This window comes from Pseudorasbora parva, chromosome 5, assembly GCF_024679245.1.
Source record: "Pseudorasbora parva isolate DD20220531a chromosome 5, ASM2467924v1, whole genome shotgun sequence".
NCBI lineage: Eukaryota > Metazoa > Chordata > Actinopteri > Cypriniformes > Gobionidae > Pseudorasbora > Pseudorasbora parva.
Window position 1 is genome coordinate 25,441,182 of NC_090176.1, and position 26,109 is coordinate 25,467,290.

A 26,109-nucleotide genomic window follows, 5' to 3' on the forward strand; every position below is an offset into this window, starting at 1 on the left:
GCCAGGTTTTCACAACAAAACCCGTCCAATTGCAACTCAAAACTGTGTTAAAGTAGCCAAATTCCAGATGAAAACCGCAGACTTGGCAACACTGGATCGCAGTTTGTGTCCACCTGAGTTGACGTCATTCGCCTCCGTCCTTTTTTCAATGACGTACGACTCGCATTTACTGGGGAATATCCGATCTGACCGCTTACATGGCAGACGCTAATGCAGGCATCCGAATCATATCGGATTTATTACCACATATGAGTGAGGCCTGAATCCGATCTGAGAATATCGGAATTCATGCGTTTTTTTTACTGTTTACATGTTCACATGTCATATCCGATGAGAGGAAACACATGAGAGGAAAAAAAATCGGAATTGGGTCACTTGAACCATGCAGTGTAAATAGGGCCATAGTTCCCCTTACTCCACAACAAATCCAATAACGGTATTCAATAATGGTATTCAGAACAGAACAAGAATGAAAAATATATATACGTAGGCTAACTATAAACAAGTCAAACTAAATAAATTGATAAGAAACTGAAAGTAACCAGCGTTAGGTTCACGTAGCTTAACTCTCTCATTTGAATCCAAATGCTTCCGTATTTGCGATGTATTTGGATGCTTAACCATTGTTTGTTATACTTCCCTTGCGTCCCAATACTGATGTGCAAAAATGTGCTTAGAAACACCACAGCGGCGGTGCTCACACTGAATGACACGAATTGTGCTACTGACTAATTAAACTGGGATGTGTAACTTTTTATATGTTAGGTTGACAATTTTATTTTGATAATGAACAAGCTGCGATGTCAAGTTGACAATGCTGGAACTATGTTGTGTGTGTGCGCGGGAAGTGCCGGCACGATCGAACAGACTGGTTGAATTAGTATCAATATATTGGATCTGTGCAGTAGTTCTTAAAGTGACAGCAGCCTAATATACTGTACCTGCTGCAAAGTAACTTACTATACACGTTTTCATAGTTCATACATTTTACAATGATGCTTATAACATATATTTATACTTTTATACATTTGTTGCATATATATTTTATAAATGTGGAAATTAATGCTTTATTTATCGTAGATTTGATCCTTAGTGTTTATTGTTTTAATACTGATGATTTTGGCATAGCCTACAGCTCATGAAAACCCAAAATCTCAAAAAATATTTTGTATATTTCATCCGACCAATAAAAGAAAAGTGTTTTTAATACAAAAAAAGTTAACCTTCAAATAATTATGTTCAGTTAGGCACTCAATACTTGGTCGGGAATCCTTTTGCAGAAATGACTGCTTCAATGTGGCGTGGCATGAAGGCGATCAGCCTGTGGCACTGCTGAGGTGTTATGGAGGCCCAGGATGCTTCGATAGCGGCCTTAAGCTCATCCAGAGTGTTGGGTCTTGCGTCTCTCAACTTTCTCTTCACAATATCCCACACATTCTCTATGGGGTTCAGGTCAGGAGAGTTGGCAGGCCAATTGAGCACAGTAATACCATGGTCAGTAAACCATTTACCAGTGGTTTTGGCACTGTGAGTAGGTGCCAGGTCGTGCTGAAAAAACAAATCTTCATCTCCATAAAGCTTTTCAGCAGATGGAAGCATGAAGTGCTCCAAAATCTCCTGATAGCTAGCTGCATTGACCCTGCCCTTGATAAAACACAGGTATCGGTCACCTCTTCTCGTTGTGCAGCGTTTTTTTGCCACACTTTCTCCTTCCCACAGACTTCCCACTGAGGTGCCTTGATACAGCACTCTGGGAACAGCCTATTGGTTCAGAAATTTCTTTCTGTGTCTTACCCTCACGCTTGAGGGTGTCAATGATGGCCTTCTGGACAGGGTCGGGTCGGCAGTCTTACCCATGATTGCAGTTTTGAGTAACGAGCCAGGCTGGGAGTTTTTAAAAGCCTCAGGAATCTTTTGCAGGTGTTTAGAGTTAATTAGTTGATTCAGATGATTAGGTTAATAGCTCGTTTAGAGAACCTTTTCATGATATGCTAATTTTTTTCATGAGCTGTATGCCAAAATCATCAGTATTAAAACAATAAAAGACCTGAAATATTTCAGTTGGTGTGCAATGAATCTAAAATATATGAAAGTTTAATTTGTATCATTACATTATGGAAAATAATGAACTTTTATGCTATTTTTTTGAGAAGGACCTATATATATATATATATATATATATATATATATATATATATATATATATATATATATATATATATATATATATATATATATATATATATATATATATATAGCATTTATTTATTTCTAAGTACAGATTATTATAATTATTTGTATTAATGTTTATTTATTTATTCATATTTTTATATTAGAATATTTGGTCCTTCGTAATATAAATATTAATATACTAATATAATTATATTTATATATTTATATCTCAGTCAAACTGATGAAACAGAGCATTTCAACGTTGTATAGTGTTTAAAATTTGATTCAGATTATTTTCCATAAATATATAGAAGAAGAAGAAGCAAGTACTTTAACAATGTAGTTATGTGTGTTGATGTACTCTGGCATGTTCTATCAGGCAGGTGTTACTTACCTCAAGAGATGTAAGAACAAGGTAAATTGTGTTCATTTTTTACAGTTAGCAGGATGTTTGTTTAGCGTTTGGAATGTAAAAGTCACAACACAGAACACTGCAACAGAGAATAAATCCTTATACTGTAGCAAGTCGATAAGCTTGTTTATATCCTGACAGGTGTGGGTACAAATTAGTGGCATATTTGTAAAATCCTTTGAGAGCTAGTGCCAAGATGTACAATGGGTCCTAGAGTGCCACTATTGTAGTATCACTTGAGGAATATCACTTCAACAAAGGAAGTAAGCTGACAGAAGTCAGCTTTAGTATATCCCTTAGCTAAGCATATTTAGCTATGAAAATTGTTTTGTAAAAAGAAGTCATTTGAAGTGAACTTTAAGTGTTCAGTCCTCTATTAGGTAACATTGAGGAGAATTCAAATTCATTATTTCATACACTCTTATTCTTTCCCTTTGCTTTACTGCACATATCCAAAGTGTTTTGACAGGCCTGTCTATCATCAGAGATCAGAGACCTGCTGTGAACTGCTCTACAGGCAGATTTAGAGCCGTCTGTTTTTTTAGTTAGTTTGTTCCCATAAAAATAATGATTGGCTCTCATTAAGATCCTTCACATCTCACTGTGTGACGTGTTCACTTTGTCAGATAAACCTTTAAAGGCTTTCTTTACCTATTACTCTTAGGAAATCCCACATCAAAGACCATCATGCTAAAATGTCAGACTTCCAACTAGAAATCCAAGAACATCAAACAAACGACAGAAATGAAGACTGAAAACTGCAAGCTAAGGATAATTGTGCTTCTTGCTTAATTGAATGCATTATACTCAGCTGGTGTTGGTTTCTGCAGGTGTCATCAATAATGAATTGTTGGTGTGTTGGGAATATGTGTGTGATTGATATACATATGCACACACTCTCATACGCACAGTGAAAGCAGAGAGCAGATTGTCAGTGAGGCTACAGTGTACTGACAGAGATTTCATAGTTAGCGCTGTTTTTCTTTCACTGACCATCAAACCAGATGGAGGCTGGCAAACACTCATCATGAAGCTTCTGGACACCAGTGAGTGTGAGTTATTCTCTACTTGAATGTGTGTGTCCATTTCTATCTCTCCCACAATCTCTCTCCCTTCATACTGAATGTAGAACCCTGCTGTGAGACATGGAATAGAGTCTTTATGAGTAAGTCAAATAATCATTCACACAACAGATTTGTTTAAACCACTCTGATTTATTTAGAAACAAAACAAGTGACTTTGGAATTCATTAATTTAGTGCTGCTCAGACTGTTCTGCGTTGGCTTCACTTGGAAATTTTTTCGTTGGCAGTTCTGTGTCTAAAATGTAAATGTAATTAAGCTCATTATTAAAGTATTTGCAGCTGGTTAGATGGGCTTTTAATAAAACTTGGCTGTATATGCAGTGCAATTCTGTGTTACATGACTAGAGAAAAGGCTTGTGGCACATTCCATGTTACCAAAAACGCCATCATCCATAATGCGCTATTAATTTTTGTCTTCTGTCTGCTGATCCGACTCTTTGTTGGTCAGAAATATAAAAATATGTAGAAGCTGTAGCTGCAAAACCCTGAAGCTCTCAAAAGCAGTTTTAATTTTGACAGCAAATTTCTATTTAGCTTAAGTCAAGAACATTGATTGATTTTTGTCTTTTTCTTTTATGTTTGATTAACATTAATGACAGAAAGCGGTAGGTTTATTAGACTGTTGTCACTTTAAAGCCAAATGCCACAGATCCAGTACACTGATGCACATTCGATAGTCTCCCAACCGTTTATGTATACATTTTAAAAAAATCTACGAAAAGTATGATAAATTGTGATAAAAATGAAATTAACACTGCTCAGAAAATTCATTAACTGTTGCATAAAAGCAAATCGTAAACTCTAGCTTGTGTGATATTAATATATACATTATTTTGTGTGCAAATTTTGAATACTTAAATGCTAGTTACGCAGGCAACTGTGCTACGGTAAATTACGGATGACTGTCAGAAAGGGGGCCTAAGCACTAGAGGATTATCGCAGTGCCAACTCGATAGGTTGAGATAATATACCAAAAAAGTAATGTAGGGACATAGGCTAGAGTATGCAGTTTAATAGACACACTAGCTCAGCATTCAGTCTCAGTATGCCTTTCTCATGCATTCTGAGTGACAAATTAATCTGACGGTCATCCGGAATTCACAAAATCACAGTTACCTATCCTCCAGGTAACCTCCAGTTCATTCCTTTCAGACTGCCAGAGACTGTGCTTAAGCATTAGTGGATAACTCCTAACAACATAATCATAAAGAATCCCACTGACCTGGAAAAAAAAATCAAGGTTTCTCCCGAAGAACTGCAGAACTGACAGCATTGAGGGGTAGCAACCTTGAGCTTGTTGAAACGGGCAAAAGTACATGGAGAAGCCCAAGTAGAGTTACACAGATATCTGCCATGGAGACACCCACTGAAAGCAGCCCAAGATGTAGACACAGCCCTGGTGGAATTACAAGAGATACCTTCTGGCAGAGGATTTGGGGCTTTCTTGTATGCCATAGTGATAACAACCTCCACAATCCAATTCAACAATCTCTGCTTTGATACTGCAGCCCCTTTCTGGACACCAACATAACAAACAAAAAGCTGATATGTGAGCCTAAGGCTAATGGTAGCAGCCACATAGCGCCTCAGGGCTCACACAGGACACAAAAGGTGATCCCTTGCCTGATCTGACTGTGCTGACTGAAAAGCACCAAATTGATCGACTGATTTATAAACTGAGGAAGCAGAACTTTAGGTAGAAAAGATGGATTTGGTCGGAGCACAATGCCAGAATCATCCGGCAACAAGTGTCTGTTTCACTCACATACATACAAAGCATGTAAATCACTTACATGCTTAGCAGAAGCAATTGTCAAAAATAAGTTTATAAAGATATCCATTTCAGGTCGGCTGTCTGCAGAGGCTCAAAAGTCAGACAAAATCAAGTATAACATGTTTAATTCCCACCCAGGAAAATGTGGGGTTACGAGCTAGCCTTAACCGTCTTTCATCCTTTATAAAACTGCACACGAGTATACTCTTGTGAAAGAGTATATAGAGAACCGAGAGAAGAACCATTAACCAGTAGATGGTATGCAGAAATTGCCACAACATATACCTTAAATGTGGAAGCTGCTTTGCCCTAATCCAAAAGATGTTGCAATAAACTAATTATCATCACAGCATAAAGGATCCAACCCACTATCCTTCCACAATAAAGAGAAATCCAACATGCTGCATAGCACTGGTGTGTGGTAGTTGTGGTAAATTTAAAATTGTAACACAATGAAAATTTTATGTATAAAATGGTTCACATAAAATGGGTTATGTTCACAGCTGTTCACAATCAGTTAAAAAACTAGAGGCCAAGCCCAAAGCTGTAGATGGGCTGGATCTGGGTGCCAAACAGCAACGTTCATCTGTGACATCAAATCTGCCTCAATCTGTGAGTGATCACCTCCATTGCAAAAATATCCACTTCTGCTTCTCCAAACTGCTGCCATATCCTCTGCACCACGTCCAGGTGAAGCCCTTATTCCCTCAGATGCAGAGGATCCCTTGAAAGAGCATCCAATACCTCATTGCTCGACCCCTGAAGGTGAACTGCCATCAACAATGCTAGTCCAGGAAGACACCAAGTGAGTATCTTGTGCATGAGATGCAGGGACTTGAGCAACTTTGTGCCACCTTGATGGTTCAGGAGGTAAACAAATTGTTGTAGAACAGAATGAGGACATGACAGCCTGCCAGAAATATCGCAGGGCTAGGAAAACCACACGCAATTCCAGGAGATTGATATGCTCCCTGGACTGAGCTGGATACCTTGATTCTTCATTGCCCCCATCAGAGGAGGGAAGCATCGGTCATGACTCATGACCACCTCTAGACAAGAAGGAATGACCCCCAGGGGAACACCTGACATCAGAAACTCCAAGCGATTCAACATGTGTCAGAAACAAGCAAGGAGCTGTAGAATACTGTCCACTCAGGCATGTGATAGGGTGGCAGACATTTCATGGGAGCCCAGGGTCATTCCATTGTATGTAATTGTTTGCACTGGACTCAGACAACTCTTTGCCTCATTTATTGCAAGACTTTGCTTTCGCATATGCTCCCGAAAACAGTCTGGTGTCATAGACAGCTTGTTGTCTTGTGGGGGGCAGACAGCAGCCAATCCTCTAAATATGGCAGGATTCGCATCCCTCTGGACCCACAGCGAATATAAAAATGCAGTCATGCACCTTGTAAAGACATGAGAGGCCAGTGACAGACTAAACGGTAGGACCTTGAATTGGTAGGCCTGGTTCTTAAAACTGAGTCAAAGAAACTTTCTAATGAGGAACAACCAGAACATGAAAATAAGCATCTTTTAAATCGATGCTTGTAGTAAAACATGCTTTTCGGCATTCAGAATCTGACTTGAACTGATATGGTAAAACTGATGGCATGGGAAGCTGAAGCTTGTGATTATGCAAAGACCGTTATATCTCGGCTACACACTTGAGGTGTTCGGCCACAATGCACTGGGTCAGCTGGCCAATCAGAGCACACTACGCTTTTCAGAATGAGGAGTTTTGTAGAAAGTGACTCATTTTAGAAAGACGGGGCATAGAGGAGCTACAAAAAAGTACAGTATGTAAAATATTTAATTTTTTGAATATCGCAGAATGTTAACATGTTCTATTACACCCAATACAATAAATAATAATTTTTGAAAATAGCATCGTATGGCCCTTTAAAGAACATGCTGTCACAGCTTGCTAGGATGATAATTCGCTGCTCTAGTAAGCTGCACTTGACAGCGTGGAAATCGATTGAACAACAACCTATCTCAGTCAAGCGAGAAAGCAAAGGAGACTGAATGCTTAGCTAGCGCGTCTATCATACTCAGTGCTCAACCTATGTCACCATGTGACGTTCTCTGGTGTATTATCTCGACCTCTTGAGCTGCCACTGCGATAATCCACTAGTGCTTAAGCACCGCCTCTGGAGGTCAGGAGGAATGAAACAGAATCTGTATTTTTTTTATGTATTTGATAAAAAATCTAATATTTTATGCCCAGTATATGCCCATATAGTAAATACAAGCAACAAGTACTCCTGGTGTTCATGGTTGGCCCTTTGTGCAGCTGATTTGAAATACAAAAGCAAAGCTGTCTCATCATATATATTCTCTAAGACAGTCTCATTTGGCTTCTGACTGGACCAGAGATTGACTGAATCCACTGAGTATTGCATCATGATTGATGATGATCTTTCATCAGCATTATCTTTAAATCTTTAGCTGTCAGCAAAGCCACGTCAATCTCATTGATGTAACAAAGCAGAACCCTTCAATCACAGAACACAAAACAAAAATCATCTAAATCCATTACATCAAAGCAGAATTTTTCACAGCTCTTTAGCTTGACCATGCATAATTGTCCAGTGCGGCCCACAGGTTTGCCAGCCTGATGTGATTTTGTTTGACAGGTTTGAGAACCCTGTTGAATGCAGGTCTGTAGTGTCAGTGACAGCATGTCTGAAAGGGACAGATCCTTTTATTTATATAACCTAATAATATTCATCATATCTAATGGACATGACTAATTCGAAATGTTCCAGGAAGTGAAGTGTGCAAATAGGAACTAATAGCCACTTAAACAGAAGCCTTTATGATGTGAAATCTATTCATTTCTCTCCTCATTAGATAAATTAGATGTATATGGTCCACTGAACAGGAGAATGCTCCGGGTCTATGTTTGTACATATAAAAAATAAAGAATGTAGGAGAGAGAAAGGAACTGCTTTTGATTGATGCAGTTCTCATATTGGCATCCCAATACTTAAGGGACACACCAAGAACAAACAAAAATAAATAAATACGCTTCAATGAATTGCTAAACATTCCGTGGGATTATTGATTCTTCATGTTGTTTATCTTGTTTAGATGTTTAATTTTTTATTTACTTGTTTGTACTTTTCATCAGTGACTTGTAGACTCATGTAAACAGGTAGGTATGAGTGGGTTAGGGGATGAGGAGGAGATGGAATTAGGACTTGGCCCAGGCCTGACCCGAATATGGGTCCCCGTGAGCCAACAGGTCTTATAAGTTGTGACTAACACTGGCCAATTGTCTTTTCTTTTTCTTTTTTTCTTTTCTTTTATGAACTGTTACATTTGTGCTAAACATGAATACTGCACAAGCGGATACGTTTAACACTTAATACCATTTTTATTAGTTTACCCAAAGATGGAAAAAAAAGTCTTCATTTATGCACCCTCATGTTAGTCCAAAAACCTATGAGACTTATTCTTCTTTAAAACACATGCAGATTTTCATTAAATTCTGACTGATTTCTGTCGCTTCATTTAAAGTCCACTATTTGTCAGTCATTTTATCCCTTAAAACTCATGAGTTAAATGTTTTTCCTATAAAAAAAATATATATTCATGCCTTAAAACAGGTTGAATGTTACTCTACACATTTAGTATATGTGGATCCTTGATTATGCAAATGATCCCTGCCTCCTCTCACTCATACCAGCTCAGAGGTTCACTCCAAAGTCAAACCAAAGTCTCTTTCTATATCTATAGTATTTTGGTAAATGCTGCTCAATGGCAAGTGGAAATACTGGTTTAATTCAGCCATAGACATATTTTTCTAACTCAGTATCCTTAGAATCACTTTGAATAACAGAACATCAATTGCACATCGTAACATTGTAGTATACATCAAATACATAATTCACCTGGCCTGACGTCATTATACTCTAGTCAGAATTGCCCTCATTTATCAAAAGTGCGTACACCAAATTTTCAGCGTATACCTTGCGTACACCCAAACCCACGGTGACTTTGAGATTTATCAATATGGACGTTGGCGTACAGCACGCTCAAATCCTAAGCCAGCTCAGGAGGTGGTGTACGCACGAGTTAGTGCGAAAATGCGCAGAAAAACAATTCCTAACATCACAAAATGCACTGACAAAGATATGCTATATTATGACCCACTGTAAAAAAAACAACAACAACAACAACCACATATTGATTATAAACTTCAGTGTTTATTTTTGTGCAACATGGACTTCAATGTTTAATTTGTGTGATACCAAGCATTTGATTTGAAGGCATATGTATTCCTCCAGTCGCGAGCCTTTGCGCTTTACCTGACGGTTCAGGGTTAGGCCCGACAGCTGCGCACGGACTGGGACTGAAAATAATTCAGACTGACAAAATAATCAAAATGACATTCTTCTTCTTTAAAAATAATAATAATAATAAAATAAATAATAACAACATTCTTCTTCTAAATAACAAGCGTCATCAATAATAAAAATCATAATAATAATAAGAATCTTACAAATTGTCATGCCATTATTAATGGTACTCCACATCACCTCATCACTATCGTACACCCCGATAGCCTACATGTGCCGTGATACAAAATTAAATGCTATTGTTTCAAAACACGTGCTGTAAAAAATAATGCATTGTGATTTATCATCCAAACAGCTATTTAAACTGCTGGAGTGCACTTCTCAACCCCTATACTATTAACAGTACTCTTAATTTAGGTCCACATTTTGTTTTTGTGGGCGCCTTTAATCTCACTCTTTAAACTCTCAAATGAAACAATTTCGCTTTTTTCCACTTCTCTGGTGATGGTCTCGATGGGCGCGTCTCAATCATCTCACTAGTTCAGTAGTCAGGGCACTGATCAGGGAGTCAGCCCATTGACTTATGTCCTAATCAGTGCCCTGACTAGTGGACTAGTAAGATGATTGAGACGCGCCCGATCTCCACGTCAGAGAAGTTTTGCTTCTTTGCCGTCTTCCGTGTGTCCATGGCGTAAAATGAGGGCGTGGGGGAGGCGGAGACTTGAATATATAGGGGCGTGTTATTCTAATGACGATCGTTTTCCGCCGCAGCATTTATCAAGGGGAAGTATTGCGTAGACCTGGATTGCAGAGGTGCGCACAGTTTCATAAATCAGGCAGTGAGAGGAGTGTAAGCATAATCTTACGCCAACATATACGGCCGTTTCTACGCAAGATTGATAAATGAGGGCCAATATGAGTGTCACAAATCAAGCCTCTGTGGCTCCCTCTGATCACCACTAGAGGGCACTCCCACCCTAGTACTAATCCTCACTCTGGACTTCATTACCCATAATCATTTGCCCTGTTCATCAGCCATCATTATTTACACCTGTGTATCATTAGCCACATCACCTAGCCTATTTAAACCTGTTCACTCTTGCTTTGTCCCAATTTGCCTATTTATACTACGTCCTAAAAATATGTACTCTTTTTGTGAAGAAAAAGTATATACTTTTGAGTGTGTAGCAGAAAAGTATGCAAGCTTCGGGACATACTATTTCGCCATATTTAATGGACTCGCTTAGTGACCCGTCACCGTTAAACTGCCCTGTCAATCATCGTCAGATTCGTCACAGTTCAAATCCTCCACATTCAGTTTAATCTTCTACCGTATCAGAGAGAAATGTAGCCGCTCGTTGAACCTACTGATATAAACTTATGAACCAACTGCTGTAAACCTATGAACATGAACCAATGAGATTTGTTCTTGCTCATCAAGCAAGTATAGTTAAGCTTCTGTGTACTATATTCGATTAACTTTTTGTACGTCTCTTTATCAAGGTTTTTAGCATTTTAGCATCAAAGTTTTGTTTAAATGTCCATTCAATGAAAGAACAGTAATCTATCAGGTTTTTTATTTTTGTTTTGAATGCAAATGGAAGTCTTTTAGGTTTGGAACAATTATAAGTGTGCTGCTCTTGAATATTTGAATGCATGCTGAGCAGGGTTGGTGACTCCCTATTAGTCTTGACGCAATTTAAAGGGGGGGTGAAACACTCAGTTTCAGTCAGTGTCATGTCAATCTTGAGTACCTATAGAGTAGCATTGCATCCTGCATATCTCCGAAAAGTCTTTATTTTTTTTAATAATTATATAAGAAAGATGCGCTGTTCCGAGTCTTTCCGAAAAAAGCCGAGCGGGTGGGGGCGTGTCGTGTGAGCGGAGCTAAATAATGACGTGTGCTCGCTGCTGCTATTGTGTTGAGTCGAGTGCGTCGTAAAGCTGTGTCATCCCTAACAGCGGGAAAAAAACTTTATTCAAAATAAAAAAATGGCTTTTAATCAGATACAGCCATACATCTATGATCCGGAATCAGACCCAGAGGCTGCAGTTGAACAGGAGCAGCAGCAAAAACGACTAGAGCAGGACGTCTCTATGTGGTACAAGTTATACACTAACTATATAATATGCTTAGCGACTTGTGTTATTTACATATTTATACTTGAATTATATCATCGTATTTTTGTCTTTGAAGGTGTACATGTGAGAAGTGCAGTTGTGCACGTGTGTTTGTGTGTTTACGCGTGGTTTGTGTAGACAATTGTAACGTTATTAAGCGGACTGGTTTTGCACGGCAGGCTAAGTTAGTGTTTACATAGAAAGACATGGAATAGTAGCACATTTGAATGAAGAAGCGCGCTTATTTAGTTCAACATATTTCCCCACTCTTTGTGTATTGTTGTTTGGAGTGCTTTTACAATACACAAACATAAAGTTACACATATAGTGGCCAGCTAAACAAATGTACACGCACTACACATTGCATGCTCCATTGATCAATTTCTATATATAGTAATATATATAGTAACTATACGTGATCATGTTTGGGCTACTTGATGAGCATAGGCAAAAACACAGACATTTGAAGCAGTCTAACTCACCGCCCGCGGTTCTAACCTTGGGACCTTTATCGTTGGGACTGCTCCATCATTCAGCATTAGGCGATTGGAAAATCCGGCGTCGAGCTGGGCCTTGTTTATGAAACAGTCGGCACCGAAATGCAGCGAACAGATATAAAAATTCGCGCAACTCAGTTGCTGATCCGGAAAAGCAAATTCCATCCACTGTTGCCTTACCGCAGGGTTTTTGGGGAATCTGTGCAGGACTGTCTTGGTCTGGCAACCAAAAACGCACTTTTTTGATGTCATTGTTAATTGTGCACATCACCTGTGCAGCGCAGCCTACGAGCCAGCGCTTTGATGGGCGTAGGCTGTTACTTTCGCTCTCTCCCTCTCTCTCTCTCACGCTCTTCCGGTAGAATTGTCCGTAAGGCCCATACAAGGAAATTCCGCCCCCATTAACGTCAAAGGGGACGCATGATCGCAAAAAACTTGCCGAAACTTATGACTAACCGGAAGTAGTATTTTTGACAAAGAAATACTCCCATCAAACGTCCACCTTAACTTTTGAAACTTTGTCCATGTTTAGTATGGGATTCCAAGTCTTTAACAGTGTAAAAAGATCAGTATGCATGAAACAGCATTTCACCCCCCCTTTAAACGCTGATAAGATGTCTGGAGAAGTGTCATCCAGAACCATATCCATGCCAAATGGACTTCTGCTCTTGACAATCCACTCATCAGTTATTCCCGAACTGATCCTCCATCACGGGTGTACAATCCTGAAGGAGCCAACATTCTGCATATCCTAGCTCCCACACACCTGCCTAAAAGTTTCTGTTAACCCCCGAAGACCTTGATTAGTTGATTCAGGGGTGTTATTTAAAGTTTTAGCTGAACTCTGCTCAAAAGTGGCTCTGCGGGAGAAGGCTTGGACATCCCTGCTCCATCATATAAAGTGTGCTGAAAGAATGGCGTGTTTGCTTGAAGAAATGATTCTGTCTTGCTCTCGTCACTGAGCGTTTCCATTACAGTCTACTCAGAATAGTTTTCTAATCGTTCCCTGGGGATGTTTGCAGTGGCACTTAGCGGTCCACATTTGACAGCAGAATGAGTAATGGTCCAGTTATCCAGACATCATTAATGTTTTAATAATTTTCATAGACAAGTACATTACACACATGAGCTCCCAGGGTGAAGTCTGAATGTTTCATCTGAATAGTACCAAAAATTCTGATGACTAGTCGGTTATTTATTGCCCCCTTTTTATTTTTCCTTCTTTCTTTCTGCCTCTCTATTTTCTCAATATTTTCAGGTCGGAGCCGAAAACAGGACCGTTGTCTGCGGGAAGACTTGTACCCTCTGGTGGAGTCCAAGCCCTGTCCGTGTGAGCAGTTTGTTTCTCAGCCGTTTGGTAACTGGTCATCTTGTATCCTGTCTGACACCCCGGCGCAAGGATCCCTCCAGGTTTGGAGGGGACGGCGAGAGGCGCGCGACTGTGGTCAGGGATTGCGTTATCGTGCTGTGGCCTGTCTGGACCATGTGGCCCAACTGGTTAGCCCAGAGCTCTGTAGCGAATCAGGTTCGTCTACTTGTTTCTATCTTCTTTTCCTCTCTTTCTCTTGTAGATTGCTAAGTAATTTGTCTCTGGTGGAAAAGCGAGCAGTCATTAGTCAAATAGGAAGCTGTGGGGTCCCCTTAACTGTCAGTGTAAATTAGACGAGGTCTCAGCTTTGGCACCAAGTGCTAACATTGTTAGTGTGATGGTGAATAGCAAGGGCCCGGCCAGTCTGATTGCTCAACATGTTCTTTTGCAGGTCTGGTGGAAGAGGTCTGCCACATGCCCTGCCCTCTAGACTGCAAGCTGAGCGACTGGTCGCAGTGGTCGGCCTGCAGTGTCTCCTGCGGCAGCGGGCTGAAAATCAGGTCCAAATGGCTTCGGGAGAAGCCGTTCAACGGCGGGCGGCCATGCCCCAAGCTAGACCTGAAGAATCAGGTGAGATGTGCGGTCCCGATAGGGAAACTTGTCTCTCTGTGGGCTTCCACCACCATATGGTTGATCGTCAGTAAGGAGTAAGTAATGAGAATCATTAGGGTCTATGATCGCAGGCATCATGATTCAGATAATCGCTCATGTAAACTGTTTCATTTAGTGTCTTTTACGCATCCGTTTTTATTGAACGGCTGAAATATCCCCAGCGGAATATATTTAAGCCGCCTAGAGATACATTTTGCATTTTCAGCACAGTTTAACATTCAGCTCATTACCATTTCACCGGTTAATGCATGCCTCTTCATTAAGTGCAGTTTACCGAGCGTACTTCAGCCTCGAAGCTAAATTATGAATAAACACAATCTCCTCTTCCTTTAAATAGTTCCTCAATCGCAGCAAGACAGCACAAAGGGGCTAACAAGTGTCCGTGTAAATACTCTTCCTGATAGCCGTAGATTTGTTCTCTTCGCAGAAAAACATGCCCATTAGCGCAGGCTGTCTTTCCATGACCTCTCCTCTCCTCCCTCCTGCTAGTTTGGACAGTTTGTACAAGTGTTCTGTTAAACGCTACCGCCTGAGCATGTGCAACTCTGCCAGCTTCTCATTTCAATCTTTATCTTGCCAAAGCACGCATATGGGTCACATATTTTTCATTCTTGATCTCGATGATAGAAATGCTTATTTGGTCATTAGTCATGTGCTTTATGCATGAGTAAGGCAATCGTTTGCGTCTGAGTCCTGAATTAGATGTCACCGCATCTGCAAAAAACAAAGAAAAGCATAAAGAAGGTACATTCATCTATTAGTACATTTGCGACAGCTTGCTCCCAGATGGGTCGCGCTTTAAAGGGAATTGATATTATAAATGTGCTGTGTGTGCTGGAATAGGCTGTAGAGGACACGCTGGTTTCTAGAGGTCAGTATGCAGATGAGTCAGTGTGCGTGAAAAATATTCAAATGCATTCTTTTGCGGCGGTGTGTACAGATGGTTAAGTGCCTACTAACAACTTTTATGGACCCACTGTTTAAAGGGACTCAAAATATCCCTCTGCTAAAAGCAGAGTTTGCCTTGGCTAATGCCCCCTCCAATCTTTTGGGGAGATGAACTCTCATTGTTAACATTTTGCAAACAGCCGCTCTGTGGACTTGGCAGACAGCCTCTGCAGCTGGCCGTTTTTTGAGTAGCCCCCTCTGCAAAGGTGAGGAGATGGAGATTTGTTTATAAGTGCAGTAAGAAAGTCACCACCAAAGCCACAGTGGATTCATGTGTGTGAAAATCCACTCTGAGGATGCCCTTTCATAGCTCAGACAACATAATGGAGTTCTCAGAAGGGTTTGATGGGAAATGTTGAAGTTCATATGGAAATCTCTCAATTTTGTTTGCAGACTTTGGTATCTTGGTATATCTGAGCACATTTACTGGTTGGATCTAGTCTGATTTTGAAATGTTAGATGAGACTACCTATTTTTTTCGGCAGACACTTTTATCCAAAGCGATGCTGCATTCAAGATAGCTGTTTATAAGTTCATGCATTTCTTGGGAATTGAACCCATGACCTTGGTGTTGCAGCACAAATCTCTATTTATCTGATTATCTGCAGCAAAATGAAAATTTTCTTCCAAAATCGTCCGTTTTAAATGAGCCCTTTGAAAGAAACTGTTGTTGAAATTAGAGTTTTTGTTTTAAGTAGCCTGTCCCTATTTGTATAAAAAATTATGGCACAATTTAATGCACAATATTTTTTTGGGTTGCACTTATGTATCTGGATTAATCCACATGACTCGGAAGTCCAAACAGCTGCATATATTATCTTTTTTGCAGTCTTATCCTCATCACTCAGCGTTTACATTAAATCTAATTAAACTGGGATTGTTTCATGTGTTTTTTTGTCTTTGTCAATTATTCTGTTATCAGATCTTTACATTTAAATAATTGAATGCAACATTTTCAGATCATTGTCCATTTGTAGTAGTGTGATTTGAATTGATAAGGGTTAACATTTATTATCATTTTATTTTTTGTTATGTTTTATTTGTGTATTTCTTATTTTTATCTGAGCTTTTTTCACATACCTCCTTGAATCCGGGATTTTTCTTACCTAAGGGTCAAACAGTAATGAAGGAAGTAGGGTTTGTCTTTGTGTTGATTTTACTGGTCCTGGAATAATAATAAAAAAACTCATTAGTGGAGTTTATGGATCAGAGCAGTGTGCTCAAATCATCCACACTGTAATTGAAGGCTGGCAAACATTTTTCTAAAATATCAGGTTGTGGGCTAGCAACACTTTAATTGACATTTCAATATTGTGACATCAAATGCATTCTTTTGCTGCAGATCAGACCACGTCTGGGCTTTGATGTTATTTTCTCTTTAAAGTAAATTGTTTGGAGCAGGAATAGGTAAGGAAACTTTGTTAACACGCCACGTTCCCTGTGAGCTTTAGCTTGTTATGTGTCTTTGATAATCTGTCTCTGGCTGTCTGGCCTCTACCTTTAACAAGCAATCCTCACTTTCCCCAGTGTGGCTTTCTGCCGTGAGTCAAAGAGCAGGGCAGAGCTCTGCATTCATTCATTATTTAGAGTTTCAGGTATTACAGGCTCTGAGAGGCCTGTCACAATCACTAGATTGCTTCAGCTCCCTCTCGGACTAGTAAACAGCTGACCGTGTTCAGGACCAGAGCTGTCTTTCCACCACTTATCTATTGATTGGCTGTCTAAGACACTCACCCTGTATGGACACAACACGGGTCTAGGGCTGTAGTGCTCACTGTCCGTCGCTCACAGCTGTTAGTGAGCACCTAGTCTCACGTATCCAGACGTTCAGACTGACTGCAGAAAGTCTGGACTCCATGACAGCTTTCGTTTGCCAAGGACTGCTCAAGAGACTGCATTACAGACATGTAAAACAACCAATCACAGTTTTTGTTCATGTTTACGGGTGTGAAAATGTAGATGTCCCTACAATAACACACTGGCATGTAAAACTCTTGGTTATATTTTAAAGTGTGTATGCCATGAACTTCACATACTTTTGAAAAAGAATTTTGGTTGATAGAGGATTTCATTTAGTTTGGCATAATGATGGATTAGGTTAGTGGATTAGGATGCCATTAAAGAAAAACCTGAAGAATTCTACAAATCCGATGACAACTTCGAAACTCCTAAAGTATTTTCAATTTGGTGTGCCTTGCGCATCAGTCGTTCAGCCAATCGTCCATGGGCGGGGTGTCTGAGACTAGTGATCACCCAACGCTTTAGTTTTACCTATTTTTCCTTTCTCATTGCTGGGAGGAGAAAGCATTGGGAAAGCTGGCAGTGGAACAGCTTGCCCCACGTCAAACAAGGACATGTAGCGTTCTGTCTCATTATGCCGGTAAATGCTGATGATTTTGAGCGTCTTTGTCCTGTGATTGTCTGCAGTCAGCTGCGTTGATGGGAGATGGGATGATGCATGACCTTCTCCAGATGTTTCCTTTTGCACCGTTCCCCACAGTGAGTCACTCGACAGAGATGAGATTGATATTCTTATCTCGCCTACTCTTGCTGTACAGATGATCAGCCGCTGTGACGGAAAGAAGAGGAGGTTGTGTGTGGAGGGATGTCATCCACTCACTGTTTCTTACTACTGATCTTAAAATTGAACTGTGTGGGAACTAGCCACATGCTCCTGCTTCTGCATGGCCACTTTAAACAATTGTGTTATAAGGATGTCATCATACTTACTCTCATGTCATGGAGCACAAAAAGAGTTATCTAGCAAAATATCCAAGCTGCTCTTTTCCATCTAATGAAAGTAGATGTACTTTTGAACATTCAAAACCGATGGATACATTAATGCGAAGATAGATAGATAAATATTACGAAGATAGATATATAAATATTAGATATATAAATAATATTTAATATTAAATATTATTATTAAGTTATATGAGCAATATCACACGAGTAGCTGTGCGATATGGCTGTATGGATGTACTACCCATTGATGTTTAAACAACAGTTTGACGCCACAAGGGAGTAAATAAACAAGAAACAGCAACAGAGTGTATTTAAAAACACTCTATTGTGCGGAACTACTTCAACTACGGATTCAAATTTCAAGTTGACAGTTTAACAGTTGAGCCCAAGCCTCCATTACTAATTCTAAACTGTCACTTAAAAACTAGTAACGAAGGAACGTTTAGTTGCTTCATTAAAGTTTATTGTATTATGTAGAGGAGAGTTTTATATGAGAGACTGACTAAACGACTGTTTTACCTGCCTCTGATATAGTATTCATGCTTCCGGTCGAGCTCCATAATATCGGTTATAGTTTTAATCTCAACTGAGGAAAGCGATAACTTTGTCCTTTTAAAAGATTTCAAAAGACAACGCTAAAACAACTTATTCACAACCAGTCACTCATGAAGACAGTCTTTACCGCCATCTAGTGGTGCAATAATGTAATTGTCACTAGGCTGATCTGCCAGCGTTTTGATTTCGCCCGGCAACTCGGTCTGGAAACTTGTACATTCATTTCTACTGCTTCTGTTACACTTTTGCGGGAACAAATCGCTGACTGGCTTATCCACCTGGCACGCTATTGCCGGGTTTAACAGAATGATAGATTGAGAAATGATGGCTCATTGCCAGAAGAGCACACCTCTTCTGGTCTGATTGACTGAAGGAATATCCAATTGCATACAGAGTCATTCAAATAATGCTTGTTGATCATGCCTCCTCTGCAGTAAAAAAAATACAGAGGAGATTCCAGACCAATGTTCAATTTTAAATTGAGCTTTGTCTGGTGATAGCCAGACAACTGATGGACACTTTCTCAAACCAAATATGGCATATTATGTGGGCAAAGAAAGTATTCAGACCCCCTTAAATTTTTCACTCTTTTTTCACGCAGATATTGCAGATTTGCTGAAATCATTTAAGTTATATTTTTTCTCGTAGTAATAACCACAGCACCCTGTATTGACCGTTTTTGCAGATTTATTAAAAATAAAAACTGAAATATCACATGGTCCTAAGTAATTCAGACTAGGGCTGAATGATATTCTGTTTTAACATCGACATCGCGATGTGCGCGTGTGCGATAGTCACATCGCCGGAACATGCGATGTGAAGGGTAGTAGCCCATGGTGTGTTAAGAGAACAGTAGCACACCGTAAACATGAGTTTGTTGATGGAGTGACATGCACGTTCCGCGTGCCTGCACAGTGATTGGTTCGCTGTGCCGCTGCTCACCGCTCACGGCCAAACATTCACTGAGAAGAGGATCCGCCACCGCAATGGAGTTTCAGAAACCTGTGGCCACAAAACAAGAAAACGCCACCAATTTGTCTGATCACTTAAAACGGCACCACAAAGTTCTTTACGAAGAATACAAAGCAGGGCTTGACATTAACGCTTGTTCGGGACAAGTGGATTTTTTGAAGGGACAAGTGAAATTTTTTTACTTGCCTGACGGACTAGAGCATACATTAAAACAAAATAATTAGCGAATCACCAAAATGCAAGAATGTTTGTGCATTAATTTAGTGTGTGGCGATCGATAGTGGATAATATATAATGAACTGACAATAGCAAGGTCGCGCTGTTGACGCTCGTGCAGCCTCTCGAGGAGAAATCACAATACTTGAGCATTTTCCTGAATGCCATCACGACTGAAAATGACAGTGATTTCATATGACAGTTCCATAAACAACTAATTAACATCTACTTAAAGTCACTTACATTTTAGATGCAATATTTTGTGTTTTTGTTCCATTTCAGCAGTGAAAATGGTTCACAGCAGACCCGTAACACGTCTCACTCATAGCAACAAGCGCGAACGACTCAGTGACTCACTCATTAAGACGGTCACCTCGTGCCACCTACTGGAGTTTTAGTTTCATGTTTGCACATACTTTCCATCATTTCTTTTTGTCACTTGTAATGAAGCTTGCTTATTACTGAAATGAATAATATCATGGAATCGTAATTATTGACTCTCAATATCGCAATTTATATCATTGGGGGAAAAATATCGCAATGTAATTTCTTTCCAATATTGTGCAGCCCTAATTCAGACCCTTGGCTCAGTATTTAGTAGAAGCAACCTTTTGATCTAATACAGCCAGTCTTTTTGGGAAGGATGCAGTTTTTCACACCTGGATTTGAGGATCCTCTTCAGTTCTGTCAGGTTGGATGGTAAATGTTGGTGGACAGCAATTTTCAGGTCTCTCCAGAGATGCTCAATTGGGTTTAAGTCAGGGCTCTGGCTGAGCCATTCAAGAACATTAACGGAGTTGTTGTGATTACTTTTTTGTTATTTTAGCTGTGTGCTTAGGGTCAATGTCTTGTTGGAAGGTGAACTTTTGGCCCAGTCTGAGGTCTTGAGCACTCAGAAGGTTTTTGTCCAGTATATCGCTGTACTTGGCCGCATTCATCTTTCCCTGTGATTGCAACCAGTCATCCTCTCCCTGCAGCTGAAAAACACCCCCACAGCATGATGCTGCCACCACCATGCTTCACTGTTATCTTGGTCTTATCAGACCAGAGAATCTTATTTCTCACCATATTGGAGTCCTTCAGTTGTTTTTTAGCAAACTCCAGGCTGTGCCTTGCCACAATGCTGTCTCTGAGCTCATCAGGCAGTTTAAAACACGGCTAGCTCTTCTGGCACTGCAGGGTTGTATTATTGAAAAAACAAGCTCTAGGAGTCGCACGATAACTACATACACGTTGCGGCATTAGTTTTGGCTTTTGTTCACACAGCGCTCGTCCCGGATCGAACTCTGCAATGTTACTAGGTCCCCGACCCGGGTTCAATTCGGTAATCAATTCCGGGAAGTGGTTGCTTTCACACAGAAGGCGACCCGGCAATGTTCTGGGAATATTGCGGGTCCGACGTGCAGTGTGAAAGGGGCTTTAGCCTTTTACTTCTGACAAATGCATTTAGGCTTCAAAATTCATAAAAGTTGTGTTTATCTGTCTTGATGGACAAAGAGTGCAAGTATCATAATTTTGTGTTAAACACAGAGCTTGTTTTTGTGACCATCCAAGAGCCAATGGGAAAATTCAATATTGTTTTTCTCTCAAGGGAACCAGTGTGATGCTAACTGCTGATTGGCCTACAAAGTGATGTCATACGTGTACCACTCTATTGTCAGGTTTACTTCAACTTATGATTATTTTTCTTTAAAAATATAAGTATCATAGTAATTAAATATTCACTTGATTGTCTTGAATCAAGTGAATATTTAATTACGAATTAAATATGAATTTTTTATAGATTATTAGATGTGACATGGTGTTGGAATCCAGTTTGAACCCCTTAAAGAGAACCTTTATATTCAAACACTCCAGGTCAGGCAGCTTTTATAGGCTACTTTCTTTGGTTTTAGACCATTTAATTTTGGGGGGAATGTGTGAACAAGATTCGACAGCACTTCTGTAACATTGATATTTGCTCCACTTATAAATAAATTAATGTACTTCATTACAATGCAGTGTCAGTATGAACCTCGTTTATCTTGCTCGCACTCATCTGTGTGAAATACTCCATGTTTCTGAATTGCTAGTGACATGTCATTTTTTCTGACTCTCATTTTAATGTGTAGGATCATCATTACTAAGTGTGGCAAATGGTGATATTTCTATCAGATGCAACAGATGCAGCTGTCTTCAGGGCTGGTGGAGTCTCAGCCGCAGTTTGAAGTCTGTTTTACCCGCAGCAGAGGGCTTGGTGCTAGATTCGCTGTGTAAAGAACATTCTTCTTGCCCACCTCCAGAGCTGGGTACCATATGGTAGTCATCATGTGCGCCGAGGCAGACTGCTCTACTGATGAGATGAGCCTGTGTTCACCAGCCTTGCATAATTTAACAACCTCTGCAAATCTGTGCTTAGAAACCAATCTCCCTATAAAGCATTTCTGCCTCTCCCACAGCTCCTAAATGAAGCACGTCTTTAGCTCAAAAGTAGACTTTTAGAAAACATGTTGTCATGATTTTGTATGCCGTGTCTGCTGTTTTACAAGATCATGTGCACTGCAGCATATGGAAATATGATGAAAGTATGTTGTTAAACCCTTACAGAAACATTATACTTCTCTGCACACTGATTATTATCATAGTACATTGTTATAATTATAATTAGATTTGTTTACAATTCTACCAATTGTCCACACCACAGTTCAGTGCTTTGTGTCCACATTGAACATACTGCGCTGGTGCTCATGCAAATAATCATCTGTTTTGTTTTCCTTTTTTTCTGACCAAACTGACCAAAATATAAATAATAGTAAAATATAATATAAAATAAGCCCAAGTTCTTTCTTTTCCTTTTAAATATTATAAAACAGCCATGAACTCTACATTTACCAGAAATTTAGGAAAATACAAAAATACAAAAATGTATATTTTAATTATGTTTATTATATATGGTCTTTTGAACTTTCTGTTAAATATTTCATGGATTCCACAAAAATATGAATCGGCAAAACTGAATTCAACATTGATGATGATAATAAATGTCTCTTGAGAACAAAATTAGTATAGTATAATTATTTCTGCAGAATTACATGACAAAAACATGTAATTGTATGATATTTCGTATTGTATGAAAAACTATATTGGAAAAAGTTTTGGGATGCCTGCCTTTACATGCACATGAACTTTAATGACATCCCATTCTTAATCTGTTGGGTTTAATATGGTGTTGCCCCACCCTTTGCAGGTGTAACAGCTCCAACTCTTCTGGGAAGGCTTTCCACAAGGTTTAAGGAGTGTGTTTATGTGATTTTTTGACCATTCTTCTAGAAGCACATTTGTGAGATCTTGGATAAGAAGGCCTGGCTCGCAGTCGCCGCTCTAATTCATCCCAAAGGTGTTCTATCGGGTTGAGGTCATGACAGTGGTCCTCCACACCAAACTCGCTCATCCATGTCTTTTTGGACGTTGCTTTGTGCACTGGTGTGCAGTCATTTTGGAACAGGAAGGGGCCATCCCTAAACTGTTCCCACAAAGTTGGGAGCATGAAATAAATAAAAAATTATTGGTATGCTGAAGCATTAAGAGTTTCTTTCACTGAAACTAAGGGGCCAAGCCCAACCTCTAAAAAAAGCACATGCCATAATCCCACCTCCACCTAACTTTACACTTGGCACAATGCAGATAGGCAAGTACTGTTCTCCTGGCAATGGCCAAACCCAGATTCGTTCATCAGATTGCCAGACAGAGATGAGTGATTTGTCTCTCCAGAGAACACTTCTCCACTGCTCTAGAGTGGCGGCGTGCTTTACACCACTGCATCCGACGCTTTGCATTGCACTTGGTGATGTAAGGCTTGGATGCAGCTGTTTGGCCATGGAAACCTGTTCCATGAAGCGCTCTATGCACTGTTCTTGACCTAATATGAAAGCCACACCAAGAAGTTTGGAGGTCTGTAGCTATTGACTCTGCAGAAAGTTGGCGTGCGCTTACCCTGCTATGTTATTTTTACGTGGCCTACCCTTTTTGTTGCTTAGTTGCCAATTCACTGAGCTCCTGAGAGCTACCCATTCTTTCACAAATGTTTGTAGAAGCAGTCTGTGTTCCTTATGTACTTGATTTCATACACCTTTGACCATGGAAGTGATTGAAACACCTGAATTCAGTGATTTGGAGGGGTGTCCCAATACTTTTTGCAATAAAGTGTATGTAGGTAGCAAAAGAGATTTAATAAAACGTTTACAAAATTTTACCAACCCCAAACATTTGAAGGGTAGTATAAAGAAATTATATTATTTATTTAATTTAATTATATTTAATTAATTGCTATAACGTGTAATATTATTTGTATTAAAGTACTTGTAGTAAAGACAATTTTATAGACATTTATTGATGCAGTTAATTTCAAAATTCTAAGTTTTTGTGACTTGTGATCTTTTGACACTGTTGAACTTGGTTTGGAGAAATAAGTCTAATCAGAACAAAGGTGTATTCTACATATCAGGGAATAAATAGGCATAATTTGTCAAGTTTAATCATATAATTATGGTGTACTGCAGAACTTGCTTGACTAGTGAAATCTATCTGTTGTTTAACTGTGAGTTTGTTTCCGTTACAGTTCAGTAAATTCCTCTTCTAGTCATTCCAAATCCTAATTAGCATATTGTGTGTTGTGGCCAATTCAGTTCATAATCATAAAATGAAAGAGAACCATTTCTTAAGTTCATTTTTTCCCCAACCCTGTTAGAAATAGTCTCGTAAAAAGGGTTGTGTGTAGCACCTGTATGACAAAGCAGTTGTCTGTTGTGGTATAACTGTGACTCTTCAATCTGATGTCTGTTATGATGAGTGTTCTGGAGTCTGTTTGCCCTTGGTGTGATTGTATAAATCTGTCAGATTGGGGGTTCATATAAAGGAAGGCTCTTGAGAGTGACCGGTTAAAAGTGTGTGACATTTTCTTTTGTTAACTGGAAACAAGAGTGGCAATAAGCAGACAAAAGCTGCGCTCTCCCACACTGTTGCCTCCATAATTGGTGCAGAGTTCAGCCACTTACAGATGATGATATGTGTCACAATTTTCAAGTGCATGTTGGGCAAAATATGTTGCTGCTTGCCGGTTATGGCCATAACTGCAGTGCTCTGCCCCCATGCTGAAACAATCACAGCTTCCTTTATCGAATATAACAAAATCAATACGTTTTTCATTTAGGCTTTGCGTGTATATCTGACATTTCCAACTGTGGGAAAATGTACTGTATTTGCGCTGAATGGAATGACTGGGCGAAAGAGATGTTATGCTTTGATACTCCCTGTCAAATTGTTGACTTGTTTGTTTAGCAGAGAGGTCTTTGGAGATTGATGTTTTGATTTGGGCAAAAGCTGCTTCACTTCATTAATGAGTGGCCCACAGCGTTTCTCTCACACACACTCTCAAATGCGTTTGATGCCAGAGGAGCTGTTATTTATCCTGTGAGCTCGAATTGCTCTTAGACTCATTTATAATCAGAGAACATTTTAACAAGAGGCGGCATAAAAGGGTGAAAGATTCCTTGCTTGGAGTGACAATGCTAGCATTACATTAGCGTCATCGAATCTTTATTTATTTCCACACAACCAAGGCAGGTGAAATCTGTTTGTGATTTTCGCACAAGGTAATGTCACCAAGGAGGTTTCTAAAACCTGTAGAAAGCTATCCGTTTGCGTTCCCATCATCTGTGGCATTGGCTGACTCTGGAGCCACAGGAGAATGAAGACATGTCAAGAACGCGCATTTCAAACTTCAGTAATTAAATTGAAGTCTTCTGAAGCAATTTAATCACTTTGTATGATGTGCATAGCAAAACTGAAATGGATATTTACTCTTAAATCAAATCAAATCAAAGATCTACTCATGTATACAGAGCCTAAAATCAAATGTGGCAGCACAGCAATACCTTAAACCTCTCGAGTTCATGACGATAAGGGCCAGATTTACTAACATCTTGTGTCATAGAAAACCCTCTTTTGGCATCAAAAAAATACTGTCAGAATTTACTAAAGACAGTAAAAGCGCAGTAAAAGAAAATAGCACTGAAAAGGCATGGATGGATATTTTTGTGGCTGACCTTATTGCATATGCACTTGTAGGAGTTTCTCTTTTAGACGCAAAAGTTATGAGAGGGGAGTATTTAAAGCATATAAAAAGTATTTAAAGGGTAAAAATAATAATAATCAGAAATCAATTCGAGCAAGTACATAACCAGCCAGTGTTCAAGACGATCTCCTTATCTTAACCAGATTCACAACGGTAAGCTTGTGATGTTGTCTTATAATTTAAGTGGCACTGGTAGCTTTCCATAGGAAATAA

General features: G+C 39.5%; 1 protein-coding gene across 4 annotated transcripts in view; it reads left to right on the forward strand.

The window, feature by feature from the left end:
• thsd7ba (thrombospondin, type I, domain containing 7Ba) overlaps positions 1–26,109 on the forward strand; it is a 385,534-nt gene that overhangs the window by 321,063 nt on the left and 38,362 nt on the right. For all 4 annotated transcript variants that reach the window (XM_067443589.1, XM_067443591.1, XM_067443588.1 and 1 more), the window contains 2 exons: positions 13,626–13,892; positions 14,128–14,306. In XM_067443589.1, the coding sequence (XP_067299690.1) occupies positions 13,626–13,892; positions 14,128–14,306 (446 nt within the window). The remainder of the gene's footprint in view (positions 1–13,625; positions 13,893–14,127; positions 14,307–26,109) is intronic.